The sequence below is a fragment of the Pseudoliparis swirei genome, chromosome 4, assembly GCF_029220125.1.
Source record: "Pseudoliparis swirei isolate HS2019 ecotype Mariana Trench chromosome 4, NWPU_hadal_v1, whole genome shotgun sequence".
NCBI lineage: Eukaryota > Metazoa > Chordata > Actinopteri > Perciformes > Liparidae > Pseudoliparis > Pseudoliparis swirei.
This window is the reverse complement of record NC_079391.1, coordinates 3,466,036-3,484,947: the sequence shown is the minus strand read 5'-3', so window position 1 is coordinate 3,484,947 and position 18,912 is coordinate 3,466,036. Positions and strand designations below refer to the sequence as shown.

Genomic DNA, 18,912 nt, shown 5'->3' with positions numbered 1-18,912 from the left:
GAAGGCACTTACAAAATAAAGGCTTGCGGGAAATAGTCGCCATAGTAACAGAACCTTTTCAGAGTCCTTTACACCATGTCCCGACCACCCCAGACCCTCTGGAGAACCCACCCTCAACACTTCGCAAACAAAAATTATAATTATCTAAATCTCTTATACGAGTATTTGGCCTTTTTGTGTTTTGTCTATTTTGGTAATTCTGTACATGTTCTCTTCTCCAGTGGTTCTCAACCTTTTTTCAGTGATGTATCCCTTAACTAGACGATTTTGGTTAAATACACAGCGCTGTGCCATCAGTGCTCGAGTTAATATTGAATATATACAATTCTGTTTATGAACTTACACTCATATTCTATTTTGAAATGATTTTTTTTAATGGATGCTAATTTCACGTACCCCTGTAGTGCCTTCACGTACCCACAGGGGTACACGTGCCCCCATTTGAGAACCATTGCTCTACTATATATATATATATTATATATTATATTGTATTATAATATTTTATTATATTTTATATATATATTATATTTTATTTATATATTATATATATATATATTATTATAATATATATACAGTATATATATATATATATATATATATATATTCTCCCTTGAGCATCGTGTTGTAACTGACCACAAACCCAAGATCTCTATCTACATTTCTGTCTTCCCTCCCACAACCAAACCTTTGTTCTCGCTGTATCTCGTGGGTCTTCTTACCAGATTCTGATCATTATCTTATTTCTCTCTGTATCTCTAATTTCACTCATTTCCATGTCCCTGGATTTCTTTTTTTGAGATACTAATTCCCTCAACACGACGTCGTGTCTCTCTCTCTCTCGTGTCACTTGGATTCTTTTGATGTAATATTGTTTTTAATATTTGGCTTCCTTCCTTACCGGGCACACAATGGGTCTGCCAAGAAGACACAAGGAGAGATGCGCTGAGGTGTAGACGAGTGGATTCCTGCCATCTACTCTCTCCTTGATGAAAGCAAAACAAAAAACATTATGCTTTCAAATAATTTGTGGGCGGTAATCCAATAAGCGGGATCGGACCCCCTGAAGGACCTCGAACGTCTCGTTTCTCATTCAGACGAGGCAGATTTCACTTTTCTTTGACATAAAAAAGGTCTCTGAGCGCGGTGTAACCTCGGGCCTTCTGTTCACACTTCAAAATACGATGGCTTCAAAATAAGAGCTTCTTCTGCCCGGAAACAGCTGTATTTTGTCTGATATTTCAAGAGAAAGCTGCTCCGTCCCAGAATCAAAACATCTCATTCACACCTGAGTCATCTTGTTATTAAGAGAACCAGAAAAAAAATCACCATTATAGTTACAATAATACTACAGTCATCATATTTTTTTCCTATGTTTTCAGAATATACCTCATAATATCCCTTATTAATTGTCTTATCTTTCTTTATGTCTTCATTTAAAACATATAGGCTCTCATTCACATGTGCACATTCATATAACATCCATATAACAGTCATATAACTCTACACCTCTCAGCCGTTAAGTGTGCGCCTGTGAATCGGTAATGACATTATTTACCTTTTAACCCGCCGCTCTATGCACACACACATTTAAACAAACTGAATTTCTTGCTCCAGTGGAGCACAGGGGCGTGAGGAACGCTGCCCGTCACCGGGAAGCTTAGAGGGGTTTGATCCTGACCGCCTGATTGGACGGACACATTTAGATTTATGTGTGAGCGCTATTTTATATAAGATGTGCAAAGGACTCACATGTACTTGTTTACTACATTCCTGCCACAATACTAACTTCTAAAAGCTGCAATTCAAGTCCTCACTAAATATATTCTGTCATTACTAAGGAGTAAATGTCTAATATGCATGTAATACCATGCATGTTATTACATGCATATAACGGGCTGTGCATAATAGTTTATATTAATGTATAGTTTGTAGCTAACAGTCTGATTGTCTTGTTTTATTTAGGTTTGTGAATGTAAATCCCTCTGAACCAATACACCCAGGATCAGTATATGAGCGTAGTAATTCATTCCCATTTCAAAAACCTGTATTAGACTGACACATTCTAGTTTCTGTGAGCAATATATGATATAAGGTATCGGAGCCGATGCACTTTAGACTATTATAAGACTTGTTTACTACATTCCTGCCCCAATACTAACCTATCAAACGTATTCAAGTCCTCTGTAAATATATTCTGTCATTACTAAGGAGTAAATGTCTCATATGCATGTAATACCATGCACGTTATGACATGCATATAACAGGCTATGCATTGGTATTAATGTATAGTTTGTAGCTAACACAGTCTGATTGTCTTGTTTTGGCCTTTTGTTTTATTTAGGTTTGTGTTTGTAAATCACCCATAATCAGTGCATGTACATATATTTTAAAATAACATAAAATACTGTATACTTTACAAATTTAATTACATAAACTTCAATATACAGCGCATAATATAAAACAAAAACTCAATACAAACGTAGTTTGCTTAAATAAAATTTTTTTCATCCATGTAACACTATATGATTAACATTTATTCATAGAATTCTAACATGCCTCAATAACTCAAACTCACAACAGCATAAAATATATATTTTTCATGATATAGTATGCAAGTAAGTTTTTTAACAGTTATAATAATCCCTCTCATTAGAACAATGAAACAGGAAAATTAATTGCTCTGTTTATTCAACAAAAGAAATACAAACAATTCCATTTTAACATCTTGATTGTATAAGCAAAAGCAGAACAGTAACATTCAATTGGCTGAATAAGTGCAAAATAATATAGAACATTCTTCCATACATTAACAAATCAATACAACAAATATACAACATTAAATTGTGGATAAATCAAATCAACATACTTATAAATTAAGACCAAATGAATCATGGCTCCCAGATAAAACAACAATCCTTGGTTGCACATGTGTTTTGCACACCTCAGATTTCAATATGTGAAAATCTGTTTCTGTTACGTACCTGAACGAGGACTTTCATATTGGACTAGCCATCAATGCAAAGTTGAAGTTCTTCTCCTAATACTTACTGCAAGCTGTGGACTTGTAAGAGCCTCAATTGTTAAAAGAAAATGAAAGTTCTTCTGGATGAACGCTGAAGATGAAGTGGATGCAAGGGGACTCTCAAGAAGGTCTCATCACTAGGACAATCTGGAAATGATGAAGTTTGAGGTCTCAACACATTCAGGATGGAAATGTTTGGTTCTTAACTTGCAGATAACACAAAGCAACATTGCAATGGAAACAAACTCTCATGAGGAAAAACAAATGCCGTGGGTCTAAAAAAACATTTGCAGGAGAAAACAAAGAGTGAGCCCATTTAGTTTTGACATTGGATGCTCCACACACAGAGGTGTCTGCTTCTGTGACTTTGCAAGGATGCGACTAATTTGACCTAAGGTAGGAAATTTGTGAAACCAGAAGTAGGAAGCGAGCAAGACGGATGCAGTACAGGGATTTGTTTCCCACAAGAAGAAAAAATTTTAAAAAGCACAGTTGATGTTTTACTCGAATACAATGAGGAAGGAAGGCGCATAAAAGAAAGATTTCTGAAAGGTTACAAAACCTAATGAATCTTGGTCCAAAGAAGATGTATGAAGCCTTTGAATTGAGCATCTCTGATAAAGAAAATATAGCCATCCATCGGTGATTGATTTAATCTTGTAGCAATAAACAGATAAGAAAATGAGATGAAGTCTGCATACTATAAAATTAGAAACAGGTCACAACCAATCTCATAAGCGCTGGGCAGAACAAAAACAAGCATCATTCAGAATATAAGGCCAAATAACAGCAAAGTCTAAGCAGATCACCATGCAACTTACGCATCCATTTAGAAAATAAGAAAGATTTTTACAACATTTATATGCTTTGCCCATTAGGAAAAGTCAGTTAAATAAACATAAGTAAAAGGTATTGGGATATTCCTACTTAAAAAGAGTAAAACATATTAAAAGAAAATTATTAATATTGTTTTAAAAGAACAAAATTCTAAAGTAAACTATATTAATGCAATTAAAATCAAGTGCAGAAAAAAAAAAACTATACACCTATTTTTAAATGATTTGTTACAAACTGAACTTACTTTATCTTTTTATTACAATTCCTTTGTGAAAACAATTCCTGTATTAACGTAAACTATATATTCTTTTTCTCAGAAATGTATTTATTAGTACTATATTTAATTTAAACATGCTTTAAAAATTTTAATTGTAAAATATTTAATAAAATATATAACCATTGATTTAATGTAACTGCATCATATAATTACTAGCTCCAACTATGAAGAAAAAATTTATATAGACATAAAGGCTAATGAACAACCTCAATCATGTCAGATACCAGTAGGTTTATCATAGGTCATGGTTCCATCCGTCATATCTGCTGTTTGACAATTATTCCATACTCTTTTCTCCTAAATTAAATTGAGAACATCAATGATTTATTAATAAAAAGAAAGAACAAGACAAGTTTCGTATAATGTTAACCTCTTGACAACTGAATTAGTTTGGCTTGGAATGAAGGGCAGATATTTTTTATTAACAAATGATATGCGATATATGTCAGCTGATGTTCGATCGTCGTGGGTCCTTTCTTCCCACAATTCAATTCAACTGTTATTGTTGCAGCATCACAATCAGTCTCACAGAAGATCCAGTCTGACAACATATTCGACACTTGTCTGCTAGCTCATTGCTCTGATTACACTCAAGATTTTTTCGAAAGAAAACACACACAATATTGAAACAAGTTCTTTCTCTACAATACTAGTCAAAGAACCACTCAGTACAACACAGTTACTGCTGATTCATTTTTTTTCCAATACAAAGCTCGAACTTACTCACATTCTTTCTGTTCCCTTAACAATCAGTTGGGTCCCCCACAGTTTTCTTTATCACATCATCATCCACCTTCTCCCTGATTGATCCATCATCACCATCTCTGTCTTTCAGGCATATTTTCCCTATTATACCACTTTGAGAATATCAGATTTAGAAGTCTATCCTTTCCGCCTATTGATTGACATATTATTATTATAAATGCAGCCTGACACATAATATAATTTGAGAATTTTATTATTATAAATTGTCCATTTAATCAGTCAAAAACAACACATTATTATCAACAACATTAAAAACCATTTTGACTTGCTCACAAAGAACCAACATACTGTCAACATAAATACACTATAGTAGACATAACAATTGGTCAACGTAATAAATTAACAATAAAACGAGTTTATTGCATAAGCAAATAATTAATACCAATATTTCATTATATGTTGTTGTAGTCTTCATAATATGCTGGGTTTCTAAACTAATTCAGCATATTCATAACGTCTCGTGCCAAAATCCATTTGTGATAGTGAAAAACAAAAAACATAAAAACATTCATGAAAAGTCTAATTGCCAAACCTTTACCCCCGCCTTTCTATGCCACAAACCAGTGTACATACAAACAAAATTAAAACGCATCATGAAATGTGTACTACTAAATTTATCACACTGCCAAGGCGAGCGGAGAGCTGCAAAGTTTTCAGTAAGCTGCAAAGTCATCAATTTTGGTCAGAACAAACCACTCTCAGACTTGTCGATCAGGAAACTGTGTAGCGTTTTTACCCGCCCAATATTCCGCTGCCCGGCAAAGAAAAGTTCGCCCCACTACCGCCATGGATGGGCAGCTTAGATGCTCAGCGCCCCACGATGATGCAGAATCGACTTAGCTTTGGGCGTTTTCGCTGAGAAATGATATTAAAACCAAATCTTAAAATTCGTCGCGAGGCGCGAACCCGGGCGCGGGTTTTGAAATCAAAGAAGACAACCTGCCTGTCTACCGAGCTCTCTTAACCATTTGGGTATGGTCTGGCTTGCGAGAGTCTTTAGTTCATTTGCTCTCTTCTGTTTGTCCAAAGCATGTTTAATTGTTGTACTCCTCGTCTTTATTGCATTTTCTCTATTGCGCATTATCGATACACGTGCATATGCTTACACACTTACACACAAATGCTAGCACAAGTTCTCGATACATGTGCCCTTGCCACACTGAAACACACACAGTCTTCCTACCCACACATTATTAGACAAGAAAATAATGTATTTTAAAGACCTACAACATTCCTTTTATTTCAAATAACTTCAGTCCGAAAATTTACACCAAAACACGGCAAGTTTTGAACCAAGAAGTGGAAGCGCAAGAGCAGAGTGGAAGAGTACTTAAACTGCGGAAGTAAAGCTAAAAGAACATTGAACAGAATACAGTAAAAAGAATGCAAAGATAGATTATTATTTCAAAATTACCAATTTTCGATTTCTTTATTGGAAGAGTGTCTTTGGAAAAGTGTCTAATTAACAAACTTGTTTATAAAATTTGTTTAACACATAATAAAAAAATGGTGGTAATAAAGAAAAAAAAATAAAGAAATAAACATAGGATAATGGATAATTGTTCTTCAAAATAAATGTATCATTAATTATCTACCATTAAAAAATTAAAAAAGAAATACGGATAACGTTTGATAATCAGCGTAATTTGATTATTCTAAAATGATTATTCTAATTTCTTTGTAATAAATAAATCCTACTATCATAGTACTACTCTCTTTGGCTCTTTTTTTTTCATTCTTATTTTTTTTTAAAACATGCTAAGCTGGATAGCTGACCACTATAGCTAACCATCAAACATATACCTATACCAATACCAAATGTTACCTGTAGAATAGAGAAACACACTAAACTAGGGTAGAACATTTAATGAAGACATACATGCAACATACTTTTTCCACACTCATGAAAGTGGAATGATGATGAATGATGTCTGTGGCAGTCCAAGAGTCAGAAAAGAGTCTGAGTGCGTGTCTCGGCAAACCCAAATCTCCCATACCAGTCCAATGGGCAGATGGGTCTGGGTTTAACTGTAGCTGCTGTGGTGTAAAATCAACTGTAAGTTGTTTTTTCATATTGCCATTTGACTCCTTTAATTTCAACTCATTTTTAACAATAACTCTCTTGGGTTGATTAACACTAAAAATAACCTAAATCTATATATACTTACTCCCAAAACTTCTGAACATCCACACTTTTCTTTTTTTACTGTATGTATGTCGTAATTCATTCCCATTAAAAAAAATGGGAAGTGATGCCCAAAATGAGGCGTTACCATTTGAGTATGAAACTCCTACTGAAGGAATAGTTTGATATTTATAATGTGAACCTTGATACCACTTTAAAGTTTTGAGACTTGAATACAAACGGCCATTTAATATCTTTTTTTTAATATAAATATATTTCTTTGGATTTTACAAATTAACAAGACAGGACTTTAAGGGAAAGGAGAGATAAAAGGGGAAAGAACTACAAAAAACAGACCAAAAAATAGAGGACAATTAGAAAAATCACAGCAAATAAAACATTCACACATCACCAGTCGGCCATAAGAACATCTTTAAGGATCAAACCGTACATCTTTACATCGTCACATCACGTCAGCATCGGGACTGTGTTTTTAATCAGGCAGGGCGAAGTCCACCCGGAGGGGTCCACCATGCGGTTTCCATATTTTGACAAATCCCTTGACATCGTTATGGAGGGTCATCGGACATTTAAAAAAAAAAACATCTGTGGAAACTTCTCTAACCGCTCATTGTTGCATCATCGTTGGTCCCGTTACACCAAAATATGGCTAAATACGTTTCTTCAGCCTTTTTTCATCAGCCTTCTTGAATCCAAAATTCCCATTAAAGTAATTAATTCAGCTGTATTCACACACACACACACACACACACAGATGTTTCATCACCTTCACAAACAATTTGCTATTTGACGCTGCATCTGTGTGTGTGTGTGAGACTTTTTAAACAGCCATAATGATATGTGAACTTCTAATGCTTGTATATATATATATATATATATATATATATATGTTATTACAGTAACACACATGTGTGTTGTAAATTACACACAAGAGCGTATTAAAATGTGCCTTATCCACAGGAGGTCCACTATTGCATCATAATCATATCGTCTCATGATTTCGGGGCTAGCTTTACCTCTTCCGATGATGTAATGCTCCCCTAAATATAGACCCAAGTTGGTTTCTATGTCTCAGGTGAATAGATGTTATACATCTTGGCGAAATGTACTTGATATTCAATCAAATCTATTTTTCGATCCGTCAGTTAATCGGATGCGATATCGATCTAAATGCAGCATTCTAGTGCCAGCGCGGAGGAAAAGAGGATCCAGTTCCTCCACATCTCACGACATTCTGATATGGAGATACGTGTTGCATCATTTTGCCCGACAAACAACCTTCTGGTAAAAAAAAAAAAAAAACTGCCTGTGGACCACTGTGTGCCGTGTTTGCTAAATGTTAATTTATGTACCTCATCGTGTGTGTGTGTGTGTGTGTGTGTCTCAAAGATGCTATTAATAGTACATGTGGTTCTGCTTGGAGGGGGGAGGGGGGGAGCGGTATCCCCTCAGCTATCGACGACACAGCAATGCAAAAACGAATGCTAACAGAGGACGCTTGCAGGTTCCAGTCATCTCTCTCCCCCTCTCCACCTCCTCCTCCTCCTCCTCTCCTCCTCTCCGCCTCCTCCTCCTCCTCCCGAGCTAGTGTGGCCTTGCAGCAGCAGCAGCCAGTAGTAGGATTATGATGCTTCTCCTCTCTTGCTCCTCCCCTTGGGGGCTCCATCGTTGCCATGGTTGGCCCGCCCTGGAGGAGGAGGAGGAGGAGGAGGAGGAGGAGGAGGCTTCCTGCTCACGACTCAAAGCAGAGCAAAGGGCGCCTCGCTCTCAGATGACACCTCCCTGCCTCCCTGAACGTCCTTGAGAAACGGACCCTGGTGTTGTTTAGTCACCGGCGTGTTTAGAGATGTGGAGGAGAAGTCATGTAGGTAGTCCTTCATGTCAGAGAACTGTTCAGTATATATATGTCTATATATAGATATAGATCTATAGATATATATGTATTTGCAGCTCAGATGTTATGTATCACCTCTACATTGTGATGACATTCACATGCCAGCGTAGGATCAGCCATCTTGGAGAGTCCGTCCAGATCCCTCCGTTAAAATGAAAGATGCCGTTATCAGCTGCGTTATATCTGCTATCTGACACATTAAAAAGCATCTGTGGGCGCGGCGCTCGTTCCAGAGATAGGTGTTATCAGTCAGATTAATATTTAGATTTAGGGCTGGGTGAAAATTCAATAAATTAATCTATTGTTTTTCAATGGACTCGTATTTTGAATGAATTATTTATGGGGATATATTTCATCTAAACTGATAATATTGCGAGCAGACACCGACTAAAAAATTCTCAGTAAATCTGATAAAATTCACTTCAATCAAACTATTGTCTTAATCGAATTACTTTATATTTAAAGTGCAAAAAAAAAAGGTGTATAACTGGAAATATTATTTCTCTATGATTTCACTTGAAACTGTCGTGACGGGAAGTTCTTAATTCAATGAGAAAAAGTACTTCTTATGTATTTAATTCACACAGTGGAATACATAAATATGTTTATGCTTGTTTCATGAATATCATTTATTAAACATGTTCTATAAAGATATAATTCGTTGACACATACACTACCGTTCAAATGTTTGGGGTCATCCAGACAATTTCGTGTCTTCCATGAAAACTCACTTTTATTTATCAAATGGATTGAACATTTCATAGAACATATAGTCAAGACATTGACAAGGTTAGAAATAATGATTAATATTTGAAGTATTAATTTTGTTCTTCAAACTTCAAGCTCAAAGGAAGGCCAGTTGTATAGCTTATAGCACCAGCATAACTGGTTTCAGCTGTGCTAACATAATTGCACAAGGGTTTTCTAATCAGACATTAGTCTTCTAAGGCGATTAGTAAACACAATGTACCATTAGAACACTGGAGTGATCGTTGATGGAAATGGGCCTCTATACACCTCTGGAGATATTTCATTAAAAACAAGACGTTTCCACCTAGAATAGTCATTTACCACATTAACAATGTATAGTGGGTATTTTTGATTAATGTTATCATTATTGAAAAAACAGTGCTTTTCTTTGAAAAATAAAGACATTTCTAAGTGACCCCAAACTTTCCAACGGTAGTGTATATCCTGATGGAAGACGTTGACCAGCCCTACATATATTTTTTCCCTCAACATCAGAGACGTTTTGTTCGTGCTCATAATGTTAATCACTTCTTTCTCACTCTCAAGATGCATGTTGGATTTAAGGTCTCACATTATGTCTTGTTGTTTATTTGTTGTGTGCACTTTGTGTGTCCGCTCCATCGACACCCTCCCACACACATCGTATATAAACAGCCTCCAGCTCCCACACCACGACGAAGCGCCGGAGTGTCGAAGCCCCGCTCCCTGTGATCCGGTTCTGACCGTCTCTGTGTTCCAGAACCAAAGATCAGCGCCTCGGACCAGACCGTCCTGTCGGCGGAGAACCCCAGGCAACAAATCTCGCTGCAGTGCAACCTCACCACGGCCCACACGCCCCACAGGGAGAGCTTCTGGATGAAGAACGGCAAGGAGATCCAGAACACTCGGACGGAGCTGAGGAACACGGCGCACAGGTGACGACGCGGCTTTTTGACCTCTGTGTGCGGGAAGTGGGACGGGAAGTGGGATGGGAAGTGGGACGGGAAGTGCTCCCAGCGATGGAATGAGGATGCAGCTACAATGTGTCTAAATGTTTGATGGGAAATGGAAGTGGCTGAGCAAGCGGAGGTCACATCTCAAACAGCTTCGGGGGTCTTGTGAGGAGAGCAGCGCACCTCGCTGAGAGAAAGCAGTGCACCGATTGGATCTAATTTCAAAATAAGAGCGTTGCTCACGTTTTCAGAAATAATAACTCCAGGTTGTTGTTGTTATAACTGTCAGTATTTGCTTGTAGATGGGTCAGACCGCATACAATAAGCAGAGAATGTGCATGTCAGGCACGTTGTTTATTCATAAACATTTGAGACAACAATAAGTTAGAATTTATACGCATGTCATCTTCAAGAGACAATAAATAAACACACATTTGATCTCATGTTTGATGGAAGATGCTTTGTGTTCTTCATCATGAGCATTTTGAATCACCTCCAGGCCGCTGTCGTTTGATATCAATGTTTACCTCCTTGTCTCCTGTTTATTAATTTTATATTCAAGCAAATTCCAGCGCACACACCACTACTAGTAACTCCAGGTTGTTGTTGTTGTTGTGTCAATATTTGCTTGTATATGGCTCAGACCGCGTACAATAAGCAGACAATGGCACGTTGTTTTTCCATAAACAATAGAGAGGCAACAATAAGTTAGAATATATGAACACATGTCATCTTCAAGCCGTTACTGAGGCAATTAATAAACACACATTTAATCTAATGTTTGATGGAAGATGCTTTTTTTTAAATATCTCCGAGCCGCTATCATTTGATATCAATATTTATCTCCTTGTCACCTATTTTTTCTTCTTCTTCTATTTAAGCAAATACCAGTTTACACACCACTACTTTAATCCAAGTATCGATCTATACCTACATGCATGTGATGACACAGGAACTACCCTTAAGTAGCATCTAGTTGTTAATTCATCACTGGAGCACAGAGCCACCGTCGGCCCCGTAGACATATTAGATTCTCCCTACAAGAGGAGACCAACTGGTCACTTCCTTGTCACATTACATCAGAGACTCTCTGAGGATTACAGATAAATTGCCTGTCGTGACCATTTTATCTCCCGTAGCTCCCCTGAAGGCTTCACTCCTCTAGTCCAAACTAATTACTATGAAGTTAGTTCATTTTATTGACTTGATTGCTTACCGGTAGACGATGAAGTTATCGAATCAGATGGTGTGTTTTTTGTATTTTCTTGTAGGATCGTTAAATCGCGGGCGGACGATTCCGGGGAGTACATGTGCGTTTACACGTTTGCCATGTCGCCGAATGCAAACGCTACGATCGAAATAAAAGGTAAGATTCCTCCCGTTGCCGTATTCAACGCGCGACCTTTGACACACAAGGGAACGCAAATATCACAGGAAATGCCAGAGTCTGTCTGACGATTGATTTACCACACAGTGTCTTCAAATTCTGAAGGACAAAAAAAAGCCTTTTGATTTAGCTTTTCTCTCCTCGTGGTTCGTGGTTTTTCTACCGAGAGACGGGGAGGTGACAGACGTCAAGCGGCCGAAGCCGCTGTCGACGGAGATGTTTTGAATTCATCCCGTGTGCCGTGGTGGTGGTGGTGACGGACAAAGATCCTGGGGCTGTTGTCACTCTTGGCTTTTCACTGAGATGACAGGAGAACAAAATAAAATGGACGGGCAGTGCATACGCGGACCAAAGCTTCCAGATCAGTCTCGATAATTGCAAATGAACACAGAACAATTCACAAATACATTCCAATGCAGACGTAAATAAATTACGATGGGTTTGTTTGTAAATTGCTACACATTTGTTTGTGAATAGCTACAAATTTGTTGTGAATAAATACACATTTGTTTGTGAATAGATACACATTTGTTGTGAATATCTACACATTTGTTTGTGAATCGCTACACATTTGTTTATGAATCGCTACAAATTTGTTTGTAAATAGCTACACATTTGTTTGTAAATAGCTACACATTTGTTTGTAAATAGCTACACATTTGTTTGTAAATAGCTACACATTTATTTGTGGATCGCTACACATTTGTTGTGAATCGCTACACATTTGTTTGTGGATCGCTACACATTTGTTTGTAAATAGCTACACATTTGTTTGTGAATCGCTACACATTTGTTTATGAATCGCTACAAATTTGTTTGTAAATAGCTACACATTTGTTTGTGAATCGCTACACATTTGTTTGTAAATAACTACACATTTGTTTGTAAATAGCTACACATTTGTTTGTGGCTCGCTCCACATTTGTTTGTGAATCGCTACACATTTGTTTATGAATCGCTACACATTTGTTTGTAAATAGCTACACATTTGTTTGTGGATCGCTACACATTTGTTGTGAATCGCTACACATTTGTTTGTGGATCGCTACACATTTGTTTGTAAATAGCTACACATTTGTTTGTGAATCGCTACACATTTGTTTATGAATCGCTACAAATTTGTTTGTAAATAGCTACACATTTGTTTGTGAATCGCTACACATTTGTTTGTAAATAACTACACATTTGTTTGTAAATAGCTACACATTTGTTTGTGGCTCGCTCCACATTTGTTTGTAAATAGCTACACATTTGTTTGTGAATCGCTACACATTTGTTTATGAATCGCTACACATTTGTTTGTGGGTTTTTGAGACTCCTCTGATTCAAAGCCATCAACTGGAATAAGGAATATTTTTTGGGATATATCTGACGTATATTGCAGTGAAGCAACTGGAGTGCCTTGCTCAAGGACCCTGCGACATGACCTACGGTGAGAGCAGGGATCGAACCGGGTACCTCGTGGTTACGGGACGACCGCTCTCCCCTCCGAGCTACAGCTCGCACGCGTGGAACAACGCTTAAGCCAATTCACCTGCCGCGGCGCGGCCACGGTGCATACTGAACACGCCCCCGCCTCTTATTATTCCGCGGCTGTCTGATTGCGCAACATGGTTAACGATCGTGCGTGTGTGCGTCAGAGTTTAAAGTCGGTTGCTCTACACAAAGCATTTTCCTCACTTCTTAAATACTCTTGTAATTTTTCAAGAGGTGTGAGAAGCTCTTTTTGTGACCCAGGTAGCCGGCCCACTGTTCTGCTCGCCAGCGTTTGCTGCTGGCAGCCGCTCACTGGGATGCCTCGCCTACAGTGTCCTTGGCACGCTCCCCCTCGCAGAGACTCGGCTCAGAGGCAACAGATGGAGGCTTCTGTGCTGCCGGAGGATTAAGGCTCTGAAGCCGGTCCCAGCCATCTCTGAGTTTATTGTCCGCGATGCTAAAGCTGAACACAGATATATACGATGTTCGGTGATTCATCTTTCCTCCATTTTGAGCACGTTATGCCAAAAAAAATTCCATTTTCATCAGGAAAACCAATATTGACGGTCCAGGTTTAGACAATTTGACAAAATATGGAGAGAGGGATTTGATCAGATGTATTTTTTCCAAATATGATGTCACATTAATCCATTTTTTTAATTCCTATTCTCTCTGACGGCTCTGACCTTGCTTTTGTCTGTGGTAATTCGCTTCCCACAGATATATGTTGTTCGGTACCTCATTTTTTCCTAAAACGTTGCTAAAATTTCCAATTTTCATAAAGAAAAACTAATATTGATGGTCCAAAATGTAAACAATTTGACCTAAATCATCAAAATATATATATTATTTTTTCCACATCTGATGTCCCATTAATCCATTTTTTTTGTTCCTATTCTCGCTGACGGCTCTGACCTTTACATTCATATGTCACTTTTTAATTTTTAGAGTTTATTATCTGTGATACTAAGCCCAGATATACGTTGTTTGGGACCTCATTTTTTCCTCAAACTTTGCTCAAAATTCAGGTTTTATCAAGAAAAACTAATATTGACGGTCCAAAATTTAAACAATTTGACTTAAATCATCAATATGTCTATATATATATATATAATGTTATTTTTTCCACATCTGATGTCCCATTAATACATTTTTTTTCTTCCTATTCTCTCTGACGGCTCTGATCTTGCTTCCTCTCACATTCATACGTCACTTTTTACTTTTTAGAGTTTATTGTCTGATACCAAGCTTACCCCAGATATACGTTGTTCAGGACCCCATTTTTTCCTCAAACTTTGCTCAAAATTCCCATTTTCATCAAGAAGAACTAATAGTGACGGTTCAAAATGTATACAATTTGACTTAAATCATCAAAATATAGACAGAGGGATTTGATCGGATGTCTTTTTTCCACATCTGATGTCCCATTAATCAAATTTGTTGATCCTTTTTGCTTCTTTCTCACATTCATACGTCACTTTTTACTTTTTAGAGTTCTTAGTCTGCGATACTAAGCTTACAGCAGATATATGTTGTTCGGGACCTCATTTCTTCATCAAGAAAAACAAATATTGATGTTCCAAAATGTATACAATTTGAATTAAATCAGCAAAATATATGTATTGTCTTATTTTTTCCACATCTGATTTCCCATCAATCAAATTTGTTGTTCCTTTTTGCTTCTTCCTCACATTCATACATCACTTTTTTTACCGCTGTCTAGCACACGCAGATTACTAATCACTGTAATTGTAGTCAGCAGTGTGGAAATGGAGGTTGTATCTCTGCCTCTTGAGGGCTTGAGTGTCTCTATGCTGTCAGTCAACCAGATAACACAGTCAGGATAAGGCTTTGGCCACGCCCCCTTGCTCAGTGGGCACGTGTGCACCGTAATTAAAACGTGGTGATGTCACCGAGGAGCTCAGACCTCCTTCTGCTCTATTATCCAAATGCTCACTCCAGGCCTCTCTCTCTCTCTCTCTCTCTTTCTCTTATCCTGCTTAATTGCATGGAAGGAATTATTGTAATTTTATTTGAGGATTAGTGGAAAGGCGGGAACGGCTAAATTCCTGATGCTGTGCAGAAGTTACTGTGTCTCACCTTTGGGAAATATTATTATTAATACTCTATTGATGGTTCAATTGGACTCGGCATCTGTTGCGGGGCCTTTATTTAATTTCTAACCTTTGTGTTGGATTTTTTATTCATTAATCAGAGACAATTCACACCGTTTTCCCTTTGGCTCAAAATCTCTTTTGTGGAATTCATAGTGGAATTATTCTGAATGGGCACATCTGGAAACGCTCATGTCAGACTCATCCCTCGCTTCCCCTGACCTCATTATGGATTGGATTGAAATGATTTTTTTTCTTCTTTTTCTCAGTGATATTCTCCCTTGCTGAGGTTGTGTGGTTGTGGTGTACGTGCACGCTCAAGATTATCTTCTTCTTTTTCTTCAATGAATAATTGTAGACCTCTATTCTACTGAACTCAATATAGTTTGAAAAATATGGTTTCTTTCATCTATCTTTCTGATATGCTGAAAAGTAATATTATATATTAATAATCGCATTATTTTGTCTTTATTTTAAGGGGAAACACCTCAGGTGACTAATCAATGTCACCATGAAACTTCCTCAGTTGATAACTTATATTTTGATAATTATTCTTTTTTAAATTACAAGTTTTCTGTAATTGCAGGTTTAAAATGTCAAATGGGGCATTAAATAATGACAACTGGTGAATTTAGGATAAATCTATGGTTGCAAAATAGATAGAACACCTAAATGTGTATTTTGGAGGATTTATTTCCACTAGACTGACTCAAACACTCATGTTATAGAAGCAAAATGGCCCAAAATGTCATGTTATTGAAGCAAAATGGCTCAAAAACTCATGTTATGGAAGCAAAATGGCCCAAAAAATATATATATGGAAGCAAAATAGCTCAACAACTCATGTTATGGAAAGAAAGGCTAAAAAGCTCATGTTATGGAAGCAAAATGGCTCAAAAATGTGTGTTATGTAAGCAAAATGGCCCAAAAAAATCATGTTTTTGTCTGGGGGCGCCTCCTTTTAAGCTTATCGGGTATCAACTACGACAAAACCTATTTATTCTCTCTTAAGTTATAATATTTTATAAGCAGTAATTAATTCCTGCCGCCTGTGAGGTTTTAACAGATACAGAGAAATGTATGCACTAATAATTTAAATATAATTAGTGCTAAAATGACTGAAGTCGATGAAGTAATGCCGTGATTTAAACTAAATAAAGCAATTTGATGCAAATGAAAATAACTGAAAAGAGCTTCTTCAATAGTTTGAGGGAAAAATAAGCTGCTTCCTCGTATAAATATTGCTATATAGATTCTTAAATACACTTCACTCTTTGAACAACACACATTATTACCATATCCAGAACAGCCCGCCGTGTTTCTTCTCCTTATTCGTGCCATCTGGTGGGGAGTTAAAACCTTTCAATGTCTTGCTTCTGCCAACTCAGCTCATGATCCCTGTTAGTTATTTATTTATTTATTTATGTTTGTACTTTTCCAGCCAAACCCGACGTCACCGGCCACAAGAGAAGTGAGAATAAGAACGAGGGGGAAAACGCGATGATGTACTGCAAGTCCGTCGGTTACCCACATCCCACCTGGACGTGGTGGAAGATGGACGGAACATCAACCCAGGTACACGCACATATAGAATGTACACATATAGGCCTGCTGTATATATACTGTGTATATATATATTATATATATATATACATATATATATATATACACTCAACATGTGAATATATATATATACATATACATATATATACATAAATATATTTATATATATATACTGTATATCTATATATACATATATATATATTTATATATATATACACTCAACATGTGAATATATATATATACATATATACATATACATATATATATATAAACTCAACATGTGAATATATATATATACATATATATATACACTCAACATGTGAATATATATATATATACATATATATATTTATATATATACATATACATGAATATATGTATATATATATATACTGTATATCTATATATACATATATATAAACTCAACATGTGAATATATATATATATACATATACATATATATACATATATATATATATTTATATATACTGTATATATATATATATTTATATATACACTCAACATGTGAATATATATATACATACACATATATATACATATATACTGTATACTTTGGAATCCTCATTATTAGTTTAAATACAACATTTTCTTCATGTATGACACTGAGATTTTGTTTGGAAATTTGCTTTAAAGTCATGGAAAAATCCTGGAAATCCATTAGTCAACATGTGTATGAACCCTGATCTACATATATACAGTATATTCATTTAAAGTTCTTCCGTTTAACGGACTTCCAGGACATCGACAACTCCACCGGCCGCTTCTTCATCACCATCAGAGACAACTACACGGAGCTCAACATCCTGCACCTGGACATCGGCAGCGACCCCGGGACGTACCAATGCAACGCCACCAACGTGATCGGGAACACGGCGGAGACCACCATCCTGCGGGTGCGCAGCCACCTGGCGCCGCTGTGGCCCTTCCTGGGCGTGCTCGCCGAAATCCTCATCCTGGTCGTCATCATCGGCATGTACGAGAGACGCAAGAGGCCGGACGACTTCATCGATGGTTCGTACGACTTTCTTCTGTCGAGCGGTAGGCGCTTAAAGGTAAACGATGGAACTGTGAAATGCTCAAATATAGTCACCTTCCTCAAATATTAAGTCATTTTTACAGATTTTTCAGAAAACAATAATAACGTGACCACGTATTGATCTATATGTGATATTGTGATATATTAAACGACAGGGGTAGAGTCACATGTGTTCAACTGATGATGTAGGCGGTTGTACCAGAGGTGGCCAGTGTCATGAGATGATTTAGGCAAAATAATTGTAAATTGACCTTAAATAATGTCATATTACGACAAAGTCATCTTATGACATTATTATAATAAATATTATATAATAATGTAATTTTATGACATTATTATAATAAATATTATATAATGTAATTTCATGACATTAGAATATTATATAATAATGTAATTTTATGACATTATTATAAGAAATAATATATAATAATGTAATTTTATGACATTATCATAAATATTATATAATAATGTAATTTCATGACATTATTATAATAAATATTATATAATAATGTAATTTTATGACATTATGAAAATAAATATTCTATAATAATGTAATTTCATGACATTATTAGAATAAATAATATATAATAATGTAATGTTATGACTATTATCATAAATATTATGCAATAGTCATATTATGACATTATTTGAATAATTATTCTATAATAATGTCATATTGTGACATTATTTGA

At 36.3% G+C, this 18,912-nt stretch overlaps 1 protein-coding gene across 1 annotated transcript in view; it reads left to right on the top strand.

Moving 5' to 3' along the window:
- The window catches only part of nptnb (neuroplastin b), a 46,770-nt gene that overhangs the window by 22,447 nt on the left and 5,411 nt on the right, over positions 1-18,912 (top strand). Inside the window, exons 3-6 of the mRNA XM_056411991.1 lie at positions 10,431-10,605; positions 11,895-11,989; positions 17,042-17,175; positions 17,922-18,195. Coding sequence (XP_056267966.1) covers positions 10,431-10,605; positions 11,895-11,989; positions 17,042-17,175; positions 17,922-18,195 — 678 coding nt within the window. The remainder of the gene's footprint in view (positions 1-10,430; positions 10,606-11,894; positions 11,990-17,041; positions 17,176-17,921; positions 18,196-18,912) is intronic.